The sequence below is a fragment of the Puma concolor genome, chromosome B2 (assembly GCF_028749965.1).
Source record: "Puma concolor isolate L17-30 chromosome B2, mPumCon1.1.hap2, whole genome shotgun sequence".
In the NCBI taxonomy this organism is placed as follows: domain Eukaryota; kingdom Metazoa; phylum Chordata; class Mammalia; order Carnivora; family Felidae; genus Puma; species Puma concolor.
Window position 1 is genome coordinate 44,133,394 of NC_141671.1, and position 24,625 is coordinate 44,158,018.

At 35.2% G+C, this 24,625-nt stretch overlaps 2 protein-coding genes across 8 annotated transcripts in view; one reads left to right on the forward strand and one right to left on the reverse strand.

The window, feature by feature from the left end:
- SUPT3H (SPT3 homolog, SAGA and STAGA complex component) overlaps positions 1 to 24,625 on the reverse strand; it is a 550,537-nt gene that overhangs the window by 514,426 nt on the left and 11,486 nt on the right. For all 3 annotated transcript variants that reach the window (XM_086706992.1, XM_086706991.1, XM_086706993.1), the window contains exon 2: positions 23,990 to 24,090. In XM_086706992.1, the coding sequence (XP_086563118.1) occupies positions 23,990 to 24,090 (101 nt within the window). The remainder of the gene's footprint in view (positions 1 to 23,989; positions 24,091 to 24,625) is intronic.
- The window catches only part of RUNX2 (RUNX family transcription factor 2), a 329,260-nt gene that overhangs the window by 19,760 nt on the left and 284,875 nt on the right, over positions 1 to 24,625 (forward strand). The window lies entirely within an intron of this gene.

The window sequence follows — 24,625 nt, forward strand, 5'->3', positions numbered from 1 at the left end:
GCTACTTGGCACCATCCGCATCCCATTTGGTAACTAATTCACTATTTCTATTAGTCCCCAGTACCTAACAATCCAGCCTTCCATTATCACTTCTATTTCCTATTCTTCATTCCCACTGCCATTACCTGGACTGCCACGATAGGTCTATCCATAGCCAATCCACCTTACATGGAGCTTATAATCACTCCTTCTTAATAAGTATCAACACATATCATACCTTTATCTTTCCAAACACCTTTTAAAGGTTTCCCACTACTTATGGAAAAGTCTAAAGTCTTTAGTCAAGCATTCAAAGCTTTCCATATTCTGATACCAATGAACAGTTTTGCCTATATTTCCCATGTTTGCCCATATGCCTCATCCTCACCTCTAGGTCTTTGAACATGTTGTTTCCCTTACCTGCAGTGTTTCCTACCAACCCTCCCTGCCACCTTCCCCTCAAATTTCTACAGTGCCAAATATTACCGTACCTTGAAGACAGAACTCAAATGGCATTATTTTCACAAGCTTTCATCATCCAAACTGAAATTCTACATTCCCACAGTAGTGTATTTGTAACTCTTTTCACGTATTTTTCTCCATCATTCTCTCATATTCGTCTATCATTCTGTCTCAGTTTCTATCTGCATAAGAGACCATCTCTCATACATGTAAACATATAAAAATTCCAGACCAGTGACTCCGAAGTTTTTCTTAACTACAAAATCCATTTTTCACAAGAAATGCTATGAGAAAGCCCAATAAGTAAAATGGATGTTTAAAGGAGACTCTCTGGTTGCCAGGGAGAAGGACCGAGAAGATAGCTCACCCCCTCTCCTGAGCAGTGCCACAGACATCTTCAGAAAGCACAGACTATACCCAAACTACACACTCTCTGAAGATAAGAAGCATACTTGATTCATGTGTCTCCCATTTCGGAAGTCAAGCAACATTGCAAAATCAGATATTCCTGGAGTCCAATCATAGTTGTCACTTATAAACTATGTTCTCTATGCAAATCCTTAAGCCTGCCTAACCTAAATCCTCATTTGTAAAATGAAAATGATAAAGTCTACCTCATGTGATGACCACATGAGAAAAGATACACAAGAGTCGCATCTCACAGTATTGCTGGCATAGATACAGAGGAATTCTCATTCTCTTACTTTCTTTCCACATCATCAACCCAAATGGCCACCATGTAACAGGAATTAAATAAATATTTCTTGAATGAATTAATGAATGACTGGATGGACAAATGAATGAATGAAAAATTGTCTAAACAAAAAATAAAAAGAAAACAGATTTAATAACAGGTACAGAAAAAAGACATGCTAAAGAAATACTATAACAAGAAAAAAGGAAAAATACTTTAAAAATGACTTTTATGGCTGGAAAAGAAAAAAAATGGTACTTTATATATTTAAAAACTAGAGACATTTTCAATAAAAATTTACTACCACAGAAAGAAGCTAAGACGAAAGAATTATTTACACACATAATTTTAAGGCTTACATGTGAATAATATGATATCTGGCTAATATCTAAACTCAATTTACATTCACCAGCTTAGAAATAAGAGTTATAGTAAATTAAACTATAGTGAACGATTATCATGCTTTTAAAAATGAATTTTATTTTGCTGATTTATGTCTCTAACTGTTACGGAATGGTGTTCTGATTTTCTTTTTAAAATGTGTTTCCTTGTTTCTCAAGTTACAAATGTAAAGTTCTGCAATTGTATTTAAAATCTCTTGGAGGTAGATGTGCACAAAAGAAATACCTCAACACAAATCACTATGACACATAATGAACCCAAAAGGAATAGGCATATATCATTTAAGGCAAGATGTTAAGTTTGATAAAAACAAAATCTGACCTTTAATATTTTTTAAAATTGGCTAATAAACATAAAATGCGGCAAGGCTTATATTCCACATATTTTTAAACTCTTCTGGCATCCTTGGGGTCTGTCTACAAAAGCAAAGGAGTATGCACATGGCAGAGACTAAAAAATTCAAAGGAAAGGAACATAATCCTGTGGGACTGTCCTTTAAATAGAAGGCTGAAATCCAAATAGCTTATTTTTCTGTATTCACAAAACTAATTTCATGGTTAATGCAAAGTAATGGCATAAAAAAAATTAGTGACACTATTAGCAAAATATTCTTGAATGGTAAACTAGAAGTCAAAATGAGGTCTTATCATTTAAAGTTATTTATAGTCCTCAAAAATGAGAAAAACAGAACAGAAATTAGATTATAAATATCTCTTATAAAAACGTCACTCCATCAGACCAACAGGTTAAAGAATGAGTTAGCAAATTTGACTCCCAAAGAAGACTATAATAGAGGGCCTTTCATGTGACTTCATAAAAAATGTGAAACCTCTTCCTTCTCACCTACCTATATGAAGGCCAAAATCAATATATTATGCAATGAAACTATTAAAAAATCACTAGAGGGGCTCCTGGGTGGCTCAGTCGGTCAGGCATTCGACTTCGGCTCAGGTCAGGACCTTATGGTTCGTGGGTTCGAGCCCCACGTCAGGCTCTGTGCTGACAGCTCAGAGCCTGAAGCCTGCTTCTGATTCTGTGTCTCCCTCTCCCTCTCCCTCCCCTGCTCATGCTCTGTCTCTGTCTCTCAAAAATAAATAAATGTAAAAAAAAAATTTTTTTTAATCACTAGAATTCTTAACACAGATGTATGTTTCGTTTGAAAACTATATGTCTATTTATCAGTAAATAATTTTTTATACACAGTTGGATTAACATTCAAAAAAAATTATGAATGCCTAAATACTGAAATAATGAAACAATAAAATGTCAACATGGTTACCTCTGGATCATAAGATTATTTCCTTCTTTTGTTCTTCTAGAGGTTCCCAAATCTCTCAAATGTGTTCATTTTAAAATCAGAAAAAGTTAAAGTTCTATAAATATAAATATATAGGTATGTATGCACATGTACACATTTGTGTATTCTAATATGTATGTGTATATCCCCCAGGTGGCGTACTTACGTCTAATTTATAGAAAAAGAACACAAAGTTCTGGTATAAAAATGAGAAAAACTAAAATACAAAGGTACAACTTATGTTATTTAGTAATTAAGAAAATATTCTCAAATCTCCCTAATGTAACTTGGTAGTTAAAACTTTGGCTGTGGAGTCCGAAAGACCTGATAAAACTCCAGCTCCACTGCTTAACAGCTGGGTACCTCTAGAATAAAGTTCCTGAATTTCTTTAACCCTCCATTTCTTCATCTACAATTTGGGAATAATATTATCCAACTAAAGGGCTATTAAATGGAATAATATATGGAAAGATGTTAGTGCACGATGCCTATTTGGTGACGGTAATAGTACGTCCTCTTCCCGTAACTCTTTGTGTGGCCAAAATTCCTACCAACCCTTCAGGTTTCAGCTTAAATGAGTTTCCTTAGATAGCCTTTCCCTAAATTAAGTTTTCACATTCCACTATTTCATAGAACTTTTTACATTTTCTTTCACAGCCCTTATCACAATTTATGATTACATTTGCGAACGTATACATCGTGCACAGCATACCATATGTGCTTAGTAAATTATGAATGAATGCATTTATGAATAAAGATGTTTACATTTATGTTTTTAAGAGAGAGTTTATTTATTTAAGAGCGGGAAAGGGGTAGATGAGGAGAGAGAATCTGATTTGAGAGAGCAAATGAGAGAGGACGCATGTAAGCAGGGGAGGGGCAGAGAGAGAGGTGCAGGTGAGAGAATCCCAAGCAGGCTCCATACTGTCAGCATAGAGCCTGACGCAAGGCTCGAACTCACAGACCGTGAGATCAAGACCTGAGATGAAATGGCCAAGAATCAGATCCTTAACCGACTGAGCTACCCAGCCACCCCAAAATGTTTATATTTATGATCTCTTCACTGATATAAAATCTTGTCTCTATATAATCAGTGTACCTTGATTATAAATGTTAGTAACTGTAATACCAATGGGGTATCTAAATTTGAAGTTAATACTTCCAGGGACAAGTGCATGAGGAGGAAAAAAAAAAGAACATATTTACAATCACAATGATAGAAGCACAGTAATTCTCTACATTTTGTCCCTCAGTCTTCCATTAATGAGTCTACTAAACATAAGGATTAAGAAAAATGTTATTAAGTTTCTTGGCTTTTTTTTTTTAATGTTTATTTATGAGAGAGAGAGAGAAAGAGAGAGACAGAGAGACAGAGGTGAGCGGGGAAGGGGCAGACAGAGAGGGAGACAGAATCTGAAGCCGGGTCCAGGCTCTGAGATATCAGCACAGAGCCTGACATGGGGCTCAAACTCATGAACCATGACATCATGGCCTGAGCTGAAGCCGGTCACTTAACTGACTGAGCCACCCAGGTGCCCCTAAGTTTCTCGGCTTTTAGTTTACCTGCTGACTTTTCTTTAAAGCACCATCTGCTTTAAATTAATCTGTGATTAAATCTGTGATAAATCAGGGGTCTCTGCTATCTGTTAGGCAACATTAGTGCACTGGCTCTCAAACTGTGGTCCTTAGACTATTAGCATTAGCCTCCCCTGGGAATTTACTAGAACTGCAAACTACTGGCTCACCATAGATTTACTGAAACAAAATCCCTGGAGGTGCAGCCCAGCAGTCGTATGGTTTAGCAAGGATCTAAGCTAATTCTAATGCACGCTAAAATTTGGGAACCAATGCATTAGAAGATTTACTCTTTAAAAGCAATAGGCTGCTTCACTGGTTTCTGTCAATTTAATTTGACAGCCTTTATATTTCATCATTAAAATTCTGGGGCGCCTGGGTGGCGCAGTCGGTTAAGCGTCCGGCTTCAGCCAGGTCACGATCTCGCGGTCCGTGAGTTCGAGCCCCGCGTCAGGCTCTGGGCTGATGGCTCGGAGCCTGGAGCCTGTTTCCGATTCTGTGTCTCCTTCTCTCTCTGCCCCTCCCCCGTTCATGCTCTGTCTCTCTCTGTCCCAAAAATAAATAAAAACGTTGGAAAAAAAAATTTTTTTTAATTCTAATACTGTAGTATAACCTCTAAAATACTCTGAAGTCTGAAAAACAGGACATCTGTCAGTACTATAAGACACGCAACCGAAGAATGATTGCTTAACACACTGTTCTACCCATATATGCTGCTTAATCAATTCACATTGTTACTGTTCTTTTATTAGAAATTAGCTCATTCTAGATCTCCTTCTGAATAAGAAGTTTTGTCCTTGCTTCAGAAACATTCAAGTAAAAGTGGAAAGTGACTCCAAATTACAATTACTATTTTCCAAGGTTTTAGAAGTCACAGAAAAAGAAAATGATCTGAGCCAAAACTATAACTCAAAGCAGTATTAGAACTAGATGTAAAGATATATGCAAGTCAAGCGGGTTCTGGGTTACTCTCTATTTTAGAGCTCTAAGTGGGTTCTAGATTAGTGTCTATTTTAGAGCTATAATTCATTAATAATATAATAAGCTGCCACAAGATTGTAAACATGGCTTAATAATAGAAACTCTGTTAACATAACACATCAGTAGGTCAAATGTGAAAAAAGCATACAATCACATTAAAGATGACCTTTTAGCCTTTGATAAAATTAAACTCCCTTTCATTTTTTTTTAAATTCAAGAATAGAAAACTACCTCCTCAAAGTGACTTAAACTACTTTAAACCAAAAGACATCATACTGACGAGTAAATATGAAAAGCATTTCCATTAAGATCAGGAATAAAAAGTTCTATTATGCTCACTCTTAGCTACTAATAGTCTGGAAGTTCTGATTTAAAAGAGAAATAACTTTTAGTTGGGGACAATCTAATTCTGTACCAAGAAGGCTTAGGAGAATCAACTAAAAATTAAAGACGATTACATTTAAAATGGTTTTACATTTTACACTACATGTAAAGATATGCACAATTAGGTCAAAGGTTCAAGAGCAGAAGATTGAACTGCAAAAATATAGCTTTACTACAAAAACAACAGAACTTCTGAGAAATCAGAAATAGTAATGGTATTTCTAATAGGACTAAAATGTCAATTCCATGAGATGAGAGGGGTTTTTGTTTTATTCACTGTTACCTCCCAGACCTAGAATAGTGTCTAACACACAGTAGGCACTCCACAGGCATCTGTTGAAGGAATAAACGAAAAGCAACTGCACACAATAAACCTTAAGATCACATGTGATCTGCCAGCAGACGATCATCTAAGAATGGTTCATTACAAGTCCACAATGAGATAAGGAGTTTGCAGCAAAATGTGAACAAACTGCATCACTATGCACACCATTTAACTCAGCTTTTCTCATAGGAAAATTATCTCAGTGAGGGAAGCAGAGGACTGGTTAACAATCTGGCTCAAGCTAGTTATCTCATAAAAGACCAATGACAAACAGTTCACATACTGACTACACTGGGTGGCACTGCTTTAGACTAAATGTTGGGAGTTGATGAGAGGGAAAAAAAAAAAAAACAAACAACTTCAAACCAAAGAATAATTTGTAAAAATAACATCTGGCTGCTGAAATGTGGTCGTAATTAGGTCACTGCATCTCTTAAAGGAAGCAACAAAAAATTTTAAGGATAAGCTCTTTTTGTCAGTTAAAAGTCAGGTTCTAATCACGGAAATTTAGACATTCTACATGAATGAAGTCTTTATACTTTGAGAGCAGTTTATAGTAGACGATCACAGGAATTTAGGCATATAAAGAAGTTATGCTTTAAATATACACAGTTCAAGTATATACCTCACTCATCACTTTAAAGTGGGTCCAATATTGTTGTATCATCTCAAATACAAAAGTAAAACAAAGAACTGAGTCATGCTGGTAGTTTAATGAGGACTATGGGACAAATAGTCAAATTAACACTAATTTATACACAGGGGCTCTGGGAAAGTGAATGGAACTGATGTTCAGAAGACCAGGTATGTGACCCTGAAACCAAAACTAACCAACTACACATTCGAGGGCAAACCACCTCCTTCTCTCTGCTCTTCAGCCTCCTCACCAGTAAATAAAAAGACTGCCTTAAACAATTTCTAAAGACTCTCAAATTTTCCATTCAGTCTAAGTAATTGATACTACCAGACTGCTTTGTTCCTGAATGAAGGCAGACAGGTGGTTCTACAAAGATAAGCTGAAGTTCAATTCTATCTATAATCCTATAAAGTCAAACTAATTTAAAAGGCATAGACATTTATACAGAGATTTGCACAGAACACCTATCAATCTCCTATGTAAACGACTGACATATATGACCTAGTTCATATGAGAAATCTGAAACGTGGACGTTATCATTTGCATTTTATAAACAGTAAAGATCTCACAGCAATATAAAAAAAGAAAACTAATAAAAAAAAGAAAACTAAAAAGAATTTATTCATACTTGTATGACTCCACTAGAGAAACACTTCCTTCCACAAATGGCCTTCTATAAACCAAACACTACACGTTATCTTACAATTTTCTAAGGACACAGTAGAGGTTTCAAGCAAATCAGAGATGCTGTAAGTATAGATAAGAGGGTTACACCTAAAAATGTTTTTCATGAGGCAAAGATAAAGAAGAAACTAAAGTGAATGCAATAAGAGAATAAAGGGAAGGGTGAAACTTTAGTTCCCAAGTTAGTAATAGGGAAGCAAAATAAATACCTGATGCACAATACACAAATGCTTGAAACCTTAAAAACTCAGGGGATGACCAAAATAAAGTGGTAATTTGAAGTCCTAATCGAACATATAGTAGGAGATAGATTACCCATAACCCTATTTCCTACCTGTTCTATTTTGAAGACCTCTGACCTCTTCTCAGCATTAGCAACTCCCGTAAAGACGGTCTTCCTAAATGTTACTACCCACTATGAACGCAACTTCCTATTTATTCTATTTAACACATACCAGGCACTCATGTGTACCAGAGTACTGAAAAATAGGCAAATTAAAGCAATCTCTGTAGTCATGAAGCTTACAGTGGGGAACAGAAACAGACAAGTAAAGATTCCTGCCAAACAATAAGGACCTCTGTAAGAGTACGCTCTAAGGTGCCACAGCACACACAAAGGCAATTAACAAGACTGAATAGGCCAGGAAAGTCTTCCTAGAGGAAGGGATGTCCAAGCTGATGCTTCTATTTTGTTACATTTTCTATTCCTTCAGCTCTCTTTTTTTAAATTTTTTTTAACGTTCATTTATTTTTGAGAGAGAGAAAAAGAGCATGCGCAGGGCAGACAGAGAGGGGGAGACACAGAATCTGAAGCAGGCGCCTGGCTCTGAGCTGTCAGCACAGATTCCAACATGGGGCTCGAACCCACGAGCTGCGAGATCATGATGACCTGAACTGAAGTCAGATGCTTCACCAACTGAGCCACCCAGACGCCCCTTCCTTCAGCTCTCTTAATTACCACTTCCAAACTACTTACTTTTATACCTCTCTACAGTTTCCACACCCTTCTCTTTCTCCCGTTTTTCTACAAATTGATCAGCTCTTTCATACTTTCTACCCATCCTTCCCCACCAGCCTAATCTCAGTGATTAGAACATCTTAAATTTCAATATGCTTCCGCCACATCTGCCTTCAAATCACTAATCATCTTTCTTTTCCAGTCCCATGCCCAGCATCTAAGCACTGTTAGAGAAATTACACCACCTCACTGTCAGAGCCCTTGTAAATGCTGAGTCCATGACAACTTAGGCAAGACTAAGCATATTCCTAAGAAGCTTTCACTCCCTAACTCCCTTTACCATTACAAACCTTTACCCTCCCCTCCGGCTTCCCGACTTCCCATCCTCACCTACCTCAGCCAGTGGTCTTGCCTACTGCTTCAAAATGGTTTGAATAATAATTAGGCACAGCTGAAAATATTGCTTTAGACATTTTTTATGGGTAAAAGAAAAAATGTTGTGTGTACTGAACTAACCCACCAATCTAACTAAAATTCCTCACACGGTTTCATTGGGAAAACAGATCTAGGCCTTAACATAGGACTTACAAATAAACTTTGACCTGCCATCTGACAATTCCAGCTATTAAAAATACAGCCAAAACCAGAACTAAGAAGTAAGTAAACTCAGCTCTCAAAATTGATACTAAGTTTATGCACCAAAGATCATATGATTTTTCTCAGAAGAGTGTCTCTGGCTTTCCGAGTTTATGAACTCTTCTTTTAAATACAAATCTAATAAATTTGACTGCTAGTCTCTTGTAGACTGGTGAAGCAGCTTTCAAAAAAGGGGGAAGTGAAACACTGCCAAAGTGGGGCACACTGACAACAACAAAATTAGTAGCTGCAAAGAAGAGCGAAAACGTAAAAAAAAAACTGTAAAAATATGTAAAATCAAACAGCGTAGCAAAGTAGGATCATTTATCATAGGAGCAAAGTAGCTCTGTGGTGCCCTGGGGCATCACTACATTACAAGTGGACTACAACACATGATATTAACAATGAAATTTCAGTTTAAAAAAGATTAAATTGGACCTAGTATTCAGTTTATATACGGTAATAAATGTGCATAGATCTACTATAAAATATGTTCGTTAATATGGTCAAAATAAAATCCAATGGATGGCTTAAATTAGCTCATGTATTTACATAATAAATATATTAACTACAGTTACTCTCTAGAACTTATATTGCATATACACCCTTATATATAAATAATTCCATTAGTCGGAATACAATTTTACATAGCTATGAAAAAATTAAACTAGTCTTTTGTTTCCTGTCATGTTCACCATTCAAAATTAAGACAATAACTGCATGATTTAAAATTGAGGGGATAGTTTGGCTGATTTTTACATATTGCAGGCACAGCACAATTCTACATTCAAGCAAGAAAAACAAATATTAAAGAAAACGGAGAAGTTCTTCGGAGTCTCTAATCATACACTAGTTAACCAACTCATTCATTAGTTTCCATCCAGTGTTGTTTCAAATAAACGTTCTAAATGTAAAATTATTTCATTAATCAACTTTAAAAGTTAAATGAACTGCAAAGACCAAAAGACCAATGTCTGAAATCCGAGTATACAGCAAGAAAGCATAAAAAGAAAAGAAAAATGAAACTGCTTAAAATTTGCACTTAGAATTTGTTTTGGAACTTGATAAAATGATCCCTAAAAATTCATCTGGAAGAATAAAAATAGGAAAAGAGACAAGAAATATTTTAAATGGAAAAGTTATGCGGATGACCCTGAACTATAATAGCAAATTTTAAAACATATTAAGAAGCTATAACTAAAGTAATGTAGTACTGGCAAAGGAATAGACAATTTAATAGAACAAAGCAGAAAACTCAAAAATAATAATTTATTATCTGATAAAGGTAGCATTTCAATTGAGGGAAAAGGAAGGCTTATATAATTTATGGTGGTTAGACCACTGGCAACTCAATCTAAAAACTGTTTTAACTTAGAACCTTCCTTGACACTATACAACAAAATAATGGATAAAATATTAAACTGTAGAAATTAAAAACCTGAAATATAAGTACCAGAAGATATGTACAAAAATTGAGGGTAGGACTTCCTGTCAAAGGCAGAAGCAATAAAGAAGTATAAGACTGATTTAGCTACATTAAAAATGAAAACTTACATATTGAAAAGAAATCACTCACTATAGACAAACCTTAAAGAAACCAAAAGATGGGGAGTAGGGTGGAGAGACTTCCATACTACGATCAACAAAGGGCCAATGCCTTTAATATATTAAAAGCTTCAGTAAACAATAAGGAAAAACAAGAACCCAGTAAAATTGTGCTAAGAATAGGAACAATTGCCCACAAATAAAGAAATATAAATGGCTAAAATATTTTCAAACTCAGTAGTCAAAGAAAAGCTGTAAAACAGCACAACTATTAAATATCAGAGAGAGATGGAGAGGGATATTCTCATAACTGCTGATGGAAATATAAATCAGTCCAATTTTCTTGTAAGAAAAATTAGGAAGTTACTATCAAAAAGGCTTTTAGATTCCAAAGTTCTTCTAAGATTTTAAGGTAATAGGTATCAAGATCTTATTACGTTATTTTTAATAAAAGTAGAAAAACTGGAAATAATCAAATGGTTCAATAACAAGGGATTAATAGCATGAAAGATATCTATATAATAAAATAATTGTCTAATAACATAGAAACCATTCACAGTATATTAAGTTGGGGGTGGAGAGAAGGAAGAGGACCAAAAATCACAGCAATAGCTAAAAATTACTAAAAACTTAAATAAATTATATCAGACACATAAACACACACCAAAGTATAAGACTCTCTCTTGGTAAGGGATTACAGATTGCTTTTGTTCCTTCTTTTTGTTTATCAGTATGAAGATCTTATTACCTTTTCTGAGTTAAGTAACACATTTAGAAGTTGCCTCAGTTTCCTTTGAATAATAAAGGGCTCCCTTGTGTTTATTTAGGCTCTCGAGTTCATCAAACAATAACTCAACTACAAAACACTAGAAGACCTTAAACACATTCTTTCTGTCTTCTGTTTATGTTGCTATGCAGAGATCTGATGCATTTTTTTTAAAAATTTTTTATTAAATAATAATGGTTATTTTTATATTAAATATTTTATATTAAAATTGTTATATAAAATTTAATATATTTTTAATAATAAATAAGTTTATTTATTTTGAGAGACAGAGCAGAGGAGGGGTAGAGAGACAGGGAGAGAGAATCCCATGTAGGCTCAGTGCTGTCAGTGCAGAGCCTGATGCAGGGCTCAAACTCATGAACTGCGAGATCATGACCTGAGACAAAACCAAGAAAGAGTTGGATGCTTAACTGACTGAGCCACCCAGGCACCCCAAAACTTTTTTTAAATAAATACAAAAGAATGTCTGTAACATGTTACTCCATGTGTAAAAAGGAAAAATAAGAACATATTCATATGTGTTTATATGTGGACAAACTGGAAGAATACACAGGAAAGAAGTTGTAACTCAGAGGGTAAAAAACAGGCAACAATGTCAGGAGAACATTTCACTGAATAACTGTGACTATTTTTAAATGTGTGAATGTATTACCAATTAAAAACTAAACTGAAATAATTCTTTCATGACAATACATGTACTTAAAATACATATGAATAAAAATATATATAAATGTAAGCATATATAAATAAAACCACAAAAAACATCAAATACCCAAAGCAATCTTGAGAAAGAACAAAGCTGGAGGTATCACAAGCCCAGATTTCCAACTATACTACAAAGCTATACTAATCAAAACAGTATGGTACTAGCAAAAAACACAGACACATAGACCAATGAAACAGGATGGAGAGTCCAGAGATAAACCCACATCTATATGGTCAATTAATCTATGACAAAAGAGGCAAGAATATACAATGGGAAAAGACAGTCTTTTCAATAAATGGTACAGGGAAAACGGGACATCTACATTCAAAATAAATTGGACCACTTTCTTACACCATACACAAAAATAAATTCAAAATGAATTAAAAATTAAATGTAAGACCTAAAACCATAAACTCCTAAAAGAAAACACGGGTAGTAATCTCTCAGACACCGGCCTTAGCAACATATCTATAGATACATCTCCTCCCACAAAGGAAAAAAAGGCAAAAACAAACTATTAGGACAACAACAATATATAAAAAGCTTTTGCACAGCAAAGGAAAACATCAATAGAACAAAAGGCAACCTAGTGAATGGAAGAAGATATTTGCAAATAATAGATGCAATAAGGGATTCATATCCAAAATATACCAAAAACTGACACAACTCAACATCAAAAAACCAAAAATCTGATGGAAAAAAAGGCAGAAGACCTGAATAGACATTTTTCCAAAGAATCCATACAGATGGCCAACAGACACATGAGAAGATGTTCAACATCACTAAGCATCAGAGAAATGCAAATTAAAACCAGTGAGATAACCTCACACCAGTCAGAATGGCTTGCATCAAAAAGAAACAGCAAGTCTTGGCAAGGATATGGAGAAAAAGGAACCTCATGCCTTGCTCCTAAGAATGTAAATTGGTGCAGCCACTGGAAAACAGTATGGAGGTTCTTCAAAAACTTAAAAATAGAAATATTATATGATCCGTAATTCTACTACTTGGTATTTACCCAAAGAAAATGAAAACACTAATTTGAAAAGATACAGGCACCCCTATGTTTACTGCAGCATTACTCACAACAGCTGAGGTATGGAAGCAACCCAGGTGTCCACCAACAGGTGAATGGATAAAGAAGATGTGGTATATATATACAATGGATTATTACTCAGCCATAAAAAATAATGAGGTCTTGCCATTTACAACAAGACAGATAGACCTAGAGGTACTACGTTAAGTGAAATAAGTCAGACAAAGACTGTATGATTTCATATATATGTGGAATCTAAAAAACAAAACAGATGAATAAGTAAAACAACTGACTCTTAAATATAGAGGAGAAACCGGTGGTTGCCAGAGGGGAAGTGGACTCAGCGATGGGCAAATAGATAAACAGATTAAGAGACAGAAACTTCGAATTATAAAATAAATTACTCATGGAGATGAGAAGTACATCATACGGATTATGGCCAATAATACTATAATAACGTTGTATGGTGATAGATGGTGTCTACACTTATCATGATGAGCACTGAGTAATATACAGAATTATTAAATCATGTTGTACACCTGAAACTAACAATATTGTGAATTTACTTCAATTATATATTGATTTACATATAAATAAATGTAAACATACATATGTCACATTACTCAATATTGGTAAGGTATATATTATATACACTACTGGTAGAATTACATTTCATTAAAGACTTTATGGAAGGTCAACAAAAACCTTAAAAGAATTAGTCCTAACAAAATATCCAGTCACACGCTCAAAGATACACACATGCATACACACACACACACACACAGAGTGCAGAGATAGAAAACACTGGGTGGGGGAGAAGAGAAAAAAGGAGGGGAACAGCTCTATATCTGTATATAATGAAAGTTCATTACAATTCTATCTGTAATGCTGAAATATTAGAAAAATACACACTGCAGCTATAAAGATAATGACATTAAATATATTTATCAATATGGAAAGAGCTTATGGTATTATACAAGTAAAAATCCAAGTTATACAATAGCAGTTACAATATGAGCTTTTGGTGTTTATTTTTTATATGCATTGGAAAGGAACTAGAAAGATAAATACCAAAACATTAACAGTGCTTTAACCCAGTGAGTTTAAAATGTTCTTTAGGTTCTTTCTATATCTCCTGATATCTTTTCTTTTCAGAAAAAAACATGAACTGCTTCTATAATAAGGAAATATAAAAGACATTTCATTTTAAATAAAATGTAGATATAATAATTCCTACCCATAACATTTCCATGGTTTTAGGGTTTAGGTTTTAGGGTTTTAGGGTTTTTTTGGCGGGGGTGGGTAAGGGAGGTTATTTTGTTCTTAATATATAAAACCCACCAACACAGAAGTGAACCAAGATCTCGCGACTGCAAATCTACAACCCTTTCCACTGTATCATGCTATGTAAATCACTCAGATGTGGCATTATCGTCCTTTATGTTAATTTACCCTTTAAATTACTCACATTTTATATTATAAATTCCAGATAAGTTTTACTGCATATTAAAAACAGATATTACCTCTGTTCATATCCTTCCAAAGGACTAGAGATATACAGGATATTATGAAACCCAAATTCTAGGTTGGAAGAGGCAGAATAAAAAAATACAGTATTTGACTTAGAAATGGGTTGTACTCCAAGTTTGACCGAGTGTATTTCCACACAAAAAGAATGCTGTTTTTGTTGAAGAAATAAGTATCAACTGATTGCCAGACCAGCCCAAAAAGTTTAATTTAACCCATAATTGGCAGAAATATATTACCAGTGCATTATTATCCCTATTAGACACACATTCCTAACCCACGTAAAACAGGAATAGGGAAAAGTCACAAAAGGCTACGAACACTGTTCCAGCCATGGTAAAATATATTGTTCTTTCAAGACAGAGAAATCAATGAGAAAAAAAGAGGAAGAAAGCAGTCAAAGATTAAGGGTTGGTTCTCACTTCTCTTCCCTAGAACAGTGGTTTGTAAACCATATTCTGTCCCAGGAAAAAAAAACGGTTATGCCACTCAGAAAACCTAATGACTATAGTATTCTCAAAAAGGCACATGATATTTTAAGATTTTCTAAATATCTATGCAGTGATGTCAAAAAATATACATTTGCAAAAGGTAGCACACTCATACCAATATATAAATTTTTGTGATGTATCTTAGTATATCAAAAACATATACAAACGTATTAATATATATGTTAACATGTTAAAATACATCACAAAATAAATCAATTCTCATGTCCTTGGATATAATGCAAAACTATGTATCAGTCTCACACCTAGAGAATCAATCAGAGCTGTGTGTCAGCCAACTTAAAAATGGTCATGAAACCTTAGACCCAACAAACTATCAACTAAAAAAGATTCATTCCCTTATATTAAAAATCTATTATTATTTTATATGAAATTATATCTTTTTCATTTTAGGAATCATTTACATCCTGTATCAACAGACTTTATTGTTAGGACATAATCAATACGTGATAGTAGATATCAAATTTTCATTTCCTATCCAAAATTACTAACCACTTTCTGATATATTTGCTGTACTAAAGAATCCATTTTTACCCACTACTATTTTTAAGATTTTTGTTTTTGTTTTTAAAGTAATCTCTACACCCAGCCTGGGGCTTGAACACACAACTCCCAGATCAAGAGTCGTACACTCTACCGCCTTAACCAGCCAGGCGCCCCTACCCACTACTGTTCCTAAAGATTAATTTTGAATTTGGTACATTTAAAAATAACAAGTTTTCAAAATCTCAGCATGTTAAAAAAGTGACTTGACTTAATACTTCATAACATAATGCTAACTTTGCAGCTACCAGTAATTCTGCAAATCTAGATAAATGCACATTGGCATGATAATCAAGTACAATACAATACGTTCACAGTTATAGTCGTGGGATTTTCAGTAAGACAAAGAATATATAAATTCACAAAGGAACATTTTTAAGAAATTAACACTTCAGTATTAATTATCTGTACTTTCTATAAAACGGAACATTAATGTAACATTAAACTTCACAGTCAAATCTGACCTGCCAAAGTAACCAAAAATTAATATCCCCAAATCTTTAAAGAACTGTGGGACAATGACAGCCACAATAAAAGAGGAAGAAGTAAAAAGTAAAACTGGTAACAGCACTTAAAAGTAAATATTAAATCAAAAAAAAAAAAAAAGTCATAACATGTAGTATGTATTTTCCCAATTTCGGTAAAAATATAAGCAAGCATCCCAGAAAAGTAGTAGTCCATGTATAATTTGTATTTTCCTTATTTCTTTTAGGTTGTCAAATATACTCATTTAATGTATTCAGTAGGCACATGTGTTTAGTGGCTATCATATTGGAGAGCACAGAAATAGAAATTTCCATCACCGCAGACAGTTCTACTGGACAACAGGCTATAATGTAGACAAATCATTTTTCTCTATGATTATAAAAATTATTCCCATAAAACTGCAAACATCTGCCCCTACACTTACATTTTTATAAGTTTCCTAATCATATGTTGATGATCCTTTTTTTTTTTTGAGTTTTTTTTAAGTTTTTTTAGTGTTTATTTTTGAGACACAGTATGAGCAGGGAGGAGCAGAGAAAGCGGGAGACACAGAATCTAAAGCAGGCTCCAGGCTCTGAGCTGTCAGCACAGAGCCTGACGCGGAGCACGAACTCACAAACCTGAGATCATGACCTGAGCGAAGTCGGCCGCTTAACCCACTGAGCCACCCAGGCGCCCGCCCCTTTTTTTAAGTTTTTTTAATGTTTGTTTATTTTTGAGAGAGAGACAGAGACCAAATGCAAGCAGGGGAGGGGCAGAGAGAGAGGGAGACACAGAAAACAAAGCAGGCTCCAGGCTCTCTGCTGTCAGCACAGAGCCCGACATGGGGTTTGAACCCACTAACCTCGAGCTCATGACCTGAGCCGAAGCCAGACACCCAACCAACTAAGCCACCCAGACGCCCCAGCTGATAACATTTTTTATAAGATGATGGCAACAACTAACAGGAGAGTATGTACTATGTGCCAGGAACAAGAACTATGCGCTTTAGGGGCACCTGGGTGGCGCAGTCGGTTGAGCGTCCGACTTCAGCCAGGTCACGATCTCGCGGTGCGTGAGTTCGAGCCCCGCGTCAGGCTCTGGGCTGATGGCTCAGAGCCTGGAGCCTGTTTCCGATTCTGTGTCTCCCTCTCTCTCTGCCCCTCCCCCGTTCATGCTCTGTCTCTCTCTGTCCCAAAAATAAATAAACGTTGAAAAAAAAAATTAAAAAAAAAAAAAAGAACTATGCGCTTTGACTCAGTATCTCATTTCATCTTCAAATAAACCCTATGAAGTAGATGCAAGTCCACAATCCCTTATCTGAGAAATGTACTTTAAATTTGGAAGCTTTTCAGGTTTTAGAAAGAATAGTGTAAATAAATCATATGCTAGATGCTCTCCCTCTCCCCCTCTTTCTCTGTCTCTACCTCTCCCCAGCTCGCACGTGCTCTGTCTCTCAAAATAAATAAACATTAAAAAAGGGGGGGGGGGCACCAGGGTGGCAGTGTCAGTTAGGTGTCTGACTAGATTTCAGCTCGTCATGATCTCATGGTTCATCGGATGGAGCCCTGGGTCAGGCTCTACACTGACAGCATGGAGCCTGCTTGGGATTCTCCCTCTCTTTGCCTCTCCCCTGCTCGAGCTCTCTCTCCCTCAAAATAAGTAAATAAGCATTTAAAAAAAAAAAAAAAAAAAAATATATATATATATATATATATATGCATATGACACGCTCAGAGTCTAGGCAAGTGCTTAGGAACACAGTGGAATGCATGAATGCTCACACTAAAGACAAGTGAAGTCTATACACAACTGTGTATCTGCTAGGTCCTGGTTCACCATCAAACTAGCTCAGAACCAGTATTCCCATTCTCCAGTCTCGTAATTTGCAACTACACTGCAATTTTAGAATGACGAATCTATGAATTTTTACCTATTTTTCCCTACCTTACTAAGAATATTCAATATAAAATTACCAAAATGACTGTTTCTCTGAATTTTAAGGATTCGTTTCTAAGACTGAGCAACACGTTTTTCTCCCTAATTAGAGACACACATACTATCCTCAACTCAGGCCTACTAACTTTCTTTTCATGAGATAACGGATAGAGGTATTTCAGCACAAATTCAAAACTGTATTTTGTCCCATTTATAAGACGACACACTTGTTCAATGCAAGGACTTCACTCAATTGGATGTAGCAACTTAAACATTTCCTTATTTTTATTTCTGAAAGGAAAATAAGTATAACCAACTTTCAGTTACACAGCGCTTTTGCGTTCTCGATCGGCTTTAGCATTCTCTCACTTTCAAAAGGAAAGATTGTGACTCATTTCAAATAATTTGAAAATCCTCATTATTGTTGTATCTATAAACCAATGTATATATTAAAACATTCCAAATAGATGCATTCCACAAAAAGTAAAAGGATAAGTTCATCCACGTATTTCAGTGTAATTTAAATTACCAGGAATCAGGAATTAAAGTATTAGTTAATAGTGATAAAATATAAAAGGTACATTTAAATATTCACATTATGTTAAATATTACATTAAATATTCAACCACGTAGCCATATCCAAAATTATGACATATCACAAACAGGAGCATCCGATAAGGAGCATGTAAGTAATAAATATACAATTTCAATGAAAAATTATACTTCCTCTTCGTTACTGACATGGCCTTGCTTAAAGCGATTTGGTGGTCAGGTATAGGAAACTGAAATAAATACTATGAGTATATGAAAATAACATTCCAATACTTCTTATAAAAATTAGACCTCATTACTAATAACACTAATTAATACTAATAATTCAGCTTTGTCATTACTTCATTACAGTACACTACTCACACATAAATTAATAAACATTCATTTGTAAACTAAATTTCATACATCAGAATCAAAGTTCTATTGACTGAAATGTAGTTTAGCATAATACATCAAAGCACAGACTCTGATGGAGTTACACTCCCAGGCTTAAACACCAGGTTTTGCCACTTATTATAATGGCAATTTTTTGCAAGTTACTAACTTTTGTGTCTCCATTTCCTCCTCTAATCTGTGAGAGGGGAGTAACAGTATTCACCTCATGGGGCTGTGTGAAGATTAAATTAAATGGGGGGGGGGGGGATGGAGGGGTGGGCCTGGGTGGCCCAGTCGGTTAAGTGACCGATTTCGGCTCAGGTCATGATCTCGCAGTTCGTGAGTTCCAGCTCCGCGCTGGGCTTTGTGCTGACGGCTCAGGGCCTGGAGCCTGCTTCAGATCTGTGTCTCCCTCTCTCTCTGTCCCTGCCCTGCTCGCATGTTGTCTCTCTCTCTCAAAAATAAACATTTAAAAAAAAAATGAAAGAAAGAAACGAAATGGTATATGGAAGCATTCAGGAAGTGCCTGGTACACATTATGCTCTACACAAGCATTCACTATGATCATCAGTATTATTAAGCATCCCTGAAGGTGTAATAAATGTCAGCACTGTTTACCTTTAAGAATTTTTCTCCAATTTCCTAAAAAACTTAAACACAGTAGGGAAACTCAGTATTTGAAGCAACCCTGTGTGAGTTTAATGAACATCTATTACTAATTCCTATGTTTACATATCAGGTCTCTTTAAAGACAGATTAGCATGAGGATAGAACTGGGAACAGAATTCTCTCACAGCTCAAAACTTATAATGTTAAATAATAGCCAAAAGATACCATTTTACATAGACAACTCTGCCCTAGTCTAATGCAGCAATGAATAAACAGATTTTGCTACATACCCCAAAAATTCCCAGGAAAAGAAGCAAATCTTACTGTACTAGTGCAGTTTGGGACATACTAAGTTTGAGATGTTCACAGAATACTTAAAGGACACTCCAGGAAGCAGTCAGAAGCACAGACTTCGGGAAGCTTACCCTCAGAAGTTCATCACTCCCTCCCCTGTACTACCATGAAATTAATTGCTCACATCCTATCACATGACAGTCACGTGTCTCCACAACCCTTCTCTATTGCTGCACTATTCTGAAGGCATTTAGGTACCACCAGATAGGAGGCCAATAAATGTTGGTTTTTAAAAATGCAAAACTTGCACAACTGTACAGTTAAGAGAGTGAATTTTATTATATATAAAAAAACACTCCTGAATAAAAAAATTTCTCTTCAATCTGTGAACTTTAAATATGGATGAAACTTTCATTTGGAAGAATTCTTATAAAATGTAAGTAACGTGTAAACACAAAACCATTATTTTTTTTAATTTAGTTGCATGAGAATCACTAAATGCTACCAAGCAGTGAAACCTGGCATCATCACCAGGTCAAAAACCTGACAAAGTACAATATAACAAGGCAAGAAATATATAAATGAGTAAAATAAAGAAAATATCCAATGAAAACTCCTTGAAGTGCTCTTAATCAAAATTCTTAAGAAGTTTGTTAAAATACCTGCAATGTGGATTGAAAAGATTTCACTTTTGGGGCGCCTGGGTGGCGCAGTCGGTTAAGCGTCCGACTTCAGCCAGGTCACGATCTCGCGGTCCGTGAGTTCGAGCCCCGCGTCGGGCTCTGGGCTGATGGCTCGGAGCCTGTTTCCAATTCTGTGTCTCCCTCTCTCTCTGCCCCTCCCCCGTTCATGCTCTGTCTCTCTCTGTCCCAAAAATAAATAAAAAACGTTGAAAAAAAAATTCTTAAAAAAAAAGAAAAGATTTCACTTTGTAATTTACAGGCTACTTGAGTTCAGTAACTTAAAAATGAAAAGCCTCTTGGGCCCTCCCAGCACACATTACTCAAAGAGCTGTGATAAGAAACATACAGCAAATGTGCTGAGTTAGTTACATGCACTCGGTAAGGGAAAGCTGCTTGTCATCCCCAACCCACCAACTCTTTGATGGCTCGTCCTTTAGTTTAAAATCTGTAGAACACTTCCTAAAGAATACTTCACTGGTAGAATTTACAACACAAACTTAAAATATGGTCAATTCTCTCAAGGCGCTAACAGTACAGACCAGCTGCCAGTTCTGTATTTGATCAGGACAATGTCATTTGTGTTTCACAATTAGACACCTTTCACAGTGCAACTATCCCCTGGAAATGATACCACAATACTGGTGCTTATTTAGAGGGCAGGGAGCCAAGAGAAAAACAGCTCATTAGTGGTGAAATGACAGAAGAAGATTAAAAAACAGCAATACAGGGGCACCTGGGTGGCTCAGTCAGTTAAGCGTCTGACTTTGGCTCAGGACATGATCTCACTGTCCGTGGGTTCAAGCCCCACGTCAGGCTCTGTGCTAACAGCTTAGAGCCTGGGGCCTGCTTCAGATTCTGTCTCCCACTCTCCCTTCACCTCCCCTGCTCACTCGCTCTCTCTCACAAAAACAAATAAACATTTTTAAAAAATAAATAAAAAACAGCAATACAATACAAACAGGCTGAACAGAACTGGCGGGGGTTGGGGGGACACAAGCGGGTAAGGATTCACAGAATGAAATTCCTATAACACAAAATAAACATGAATACTTAGGGCTGGACTTCACATGTGAAATAAGCAACAATAAACGTATACTTATTCTTATATAATCAAAAGCCTAAAAACCTTACACCAATAAAAAACATTGGTAAATTTGAAAAGTTTCCCCCAATTTGGGCCCTTTTTTTGTGTTCTATGAAGCAATTCATAAGGGGAAAAAAATAACTTCAGACTATAAATGATGAATGTAACTATTAGGAATGGTCTCTCTAAGAGGTCTGAAATAGAAGGAAAATGTACATTTCTTCCAAAGCTGTAGCCAACAATAACTTTTGCATTCTGAATCCAGCTTAAGCACATTAGTTGAGAAGATGTTTGCAAAAGTATTTAATAAGAAAGTGCTGAATTTAGCTTTTATTTTTTTCTGTTTTCTTAAGTGACCTGCAGTCTATCAAATGCACTAAGAAGAACCTCTCCTAAGTATAAATGACAAAAGGAAATACAGCTTTCTTACAGAGAGCTGTTTCTATAGACCAGGTAAACCTTTTCTGTAAAGAGCCATACAGTAAATATTTTCAGCTTTACAGGCCACATGGTCTCTGTCACAAATACTCTGTCATATAGCATGAAAGCAGTGACAGATAGCAAATGAGTATCGATGTGGTCCAATAAAATCTTCTTTTCAAAAGCAGGCAGCCAGTCCATGGGCCCATGACCATAGTGTGCTGACCTATGCTACAGATCTTATTTTTTATTTACAACAAATATATTGTTTTAATAAATACCGCCAACTTTAAAATATGATGTCTGGGAATTGCTTTGAAATACTGTACGAATGAAAAGTAGACAGTAGGGAGAAAGGTTAAGTAGGACTAGCAAAACACAATTATTGTTAAAATTGGATGATGGATGCATGGAGTTCATTATCCTACTCTCTTATGAGTTTGAAATTAAAAAGCTTTTAAAAACACAAAGTAAATCAATGAACCAGGTCTACAAGAAAATGAATTTCTTCACTTTACTGTAAACCTTCTAAAGCACATTTGATATTCTGAAACATAATTAACAGAATGCAATATAAAACATTCTTAATGTAAATCTACAAAACTAAAATGAAAATGCTTATCATATAAAAATTATACCAGCATAAAACCCTTAACATTTTCCATAATTTGAAACCCAGGTTCACCTCATACAACCCTTAAATTAATATACTAAGTTTATTCTCATCTTATCTAACAAAATATGTTATCAATTTCTGGTTTAAGAATATAATCATTTTCATAGGGGATATGCTATTTATGTTAACATGTAATAGGTATACTATTTTGCAAGTAAATTACTAATTTTTTATTCCTCAGTTTTAAACTCTGGGCAATAAATATTAACGGATTAAAACCCACATAAACAAATGCTGCTTAAGGTCTTCAACAACTAAGAGTGTAAAAGGAACCTCACACCAGAAGGTTTGAGAACCTATGACCTAAACGTTCTCAGTGCTGTCTAGTTATGTTTATCGAGCATATGAACAGCCTACGTATCTGAACAATAATCGTCACACAATAGCGTTAACCCTCTATGAAGGCTACCAATATACCCCCACAAGAGGAAGATACTTAAACCTTCCACAGAAACATTCTTTTCAAATTGCCCAGTATGTCACAAATAATGTATCTACAGGAAAAGAAGAGTTCTAATGTGTTGTCCCACTTATGCGAGTAATTGTCTCCTGAACTAAGAATAAACTAAAACGAATATATGGCAGCAGACATTTCTAATAAATATGCTACCTCCCCTCAAATCAAGATTTGCCATGTCACTCAATGCAAGAAACAAGAAATTAAGCTAAAAAGAGTCTTAAGGAAAGAATGATTGTGCAATTTCTCAAAAAGAACACACGTGTTTTTTAGGTGTTCTATGTTTTTTCTCAACATTCAGCAATACAGTGATTTCAAATATTATCAAAACTAAAAAGTAATTTAAATTAGGCTCATGGAATTATTATGATACTTGAGAAAAACAGAGAACCTCTCTGTGAAAACATTTCAACTATCCAAGAATATAATCAACCTCAAAGTCCTCTAAATCTAAAACTAAAATAGTAATAAACAATCCATAACACAGATTTGAGCAGAGAATCATAACGAGAGCAAACAGACTTATGTGACTGTTCATTCTTTTATAAAGATGAACCAGTACTTATTTTTCAAATACAGCACTACTGGAGCATTATTACCCTATTTTGCCCCTTCTACATACGGCTATTTAAACTATGAAGAGACTATTCCATTTTTACTTCATTAAGTACACATTTCAAAGTTAACTTTTAGAAATTTTGTTATTTCTATCGTCTTTTATCAAATGAATACACTTGAAATAGTAAGAAGTGTGATGCAGAGACATACTCACATCATACTCTGTAATTCTGCTGCAAAGCTTACCGACTTCCCCGCACTTCTTCCACTACTTGAAGTGGCAGTAGACATTGGGCTGGCTGCAGTATTATTCATCTAAATAAAAAAGAAATAAGGCTTACAAAATGTATTTAACTATAAACAAATGCATGGAGAGTGGAAGCAATTATAAATTACTTCAAAAGTATAGAAAATTTTAAATTTCTAATTTTTACATAAATCTGATTTGTTCCTATTAATATTCTTTATTAAATGAAATAGCAAAAAGGAAAAACTGCTTAGTCGAATATGATATCAAAAATTACCGACTTAAGTGATAAACGTTTTAGTACAAATTTTACAATAAATAATGGAAGAAAAAGAGTCATTAAAATAACAGAACTCCATGGTTTCCAAATACGTTCCAGGGATCCCTAAGGTTCACTGGCAATATTTCAGGGAGCTCCCAAGGGGTCTCTAAGCACACCCTCCCAGTTCCATCCAGAACAACAGAACAACTCTGATTTTTCTATTCATGTACTCGGGTTCCAAGTGAGCGTTAATACAAAGAACTGCACAGCTGCAAAACACAAAATTAGAAAACCAATGCATAACCTAACCCCCATTTGAACCAAACCCTAAAATATAAATA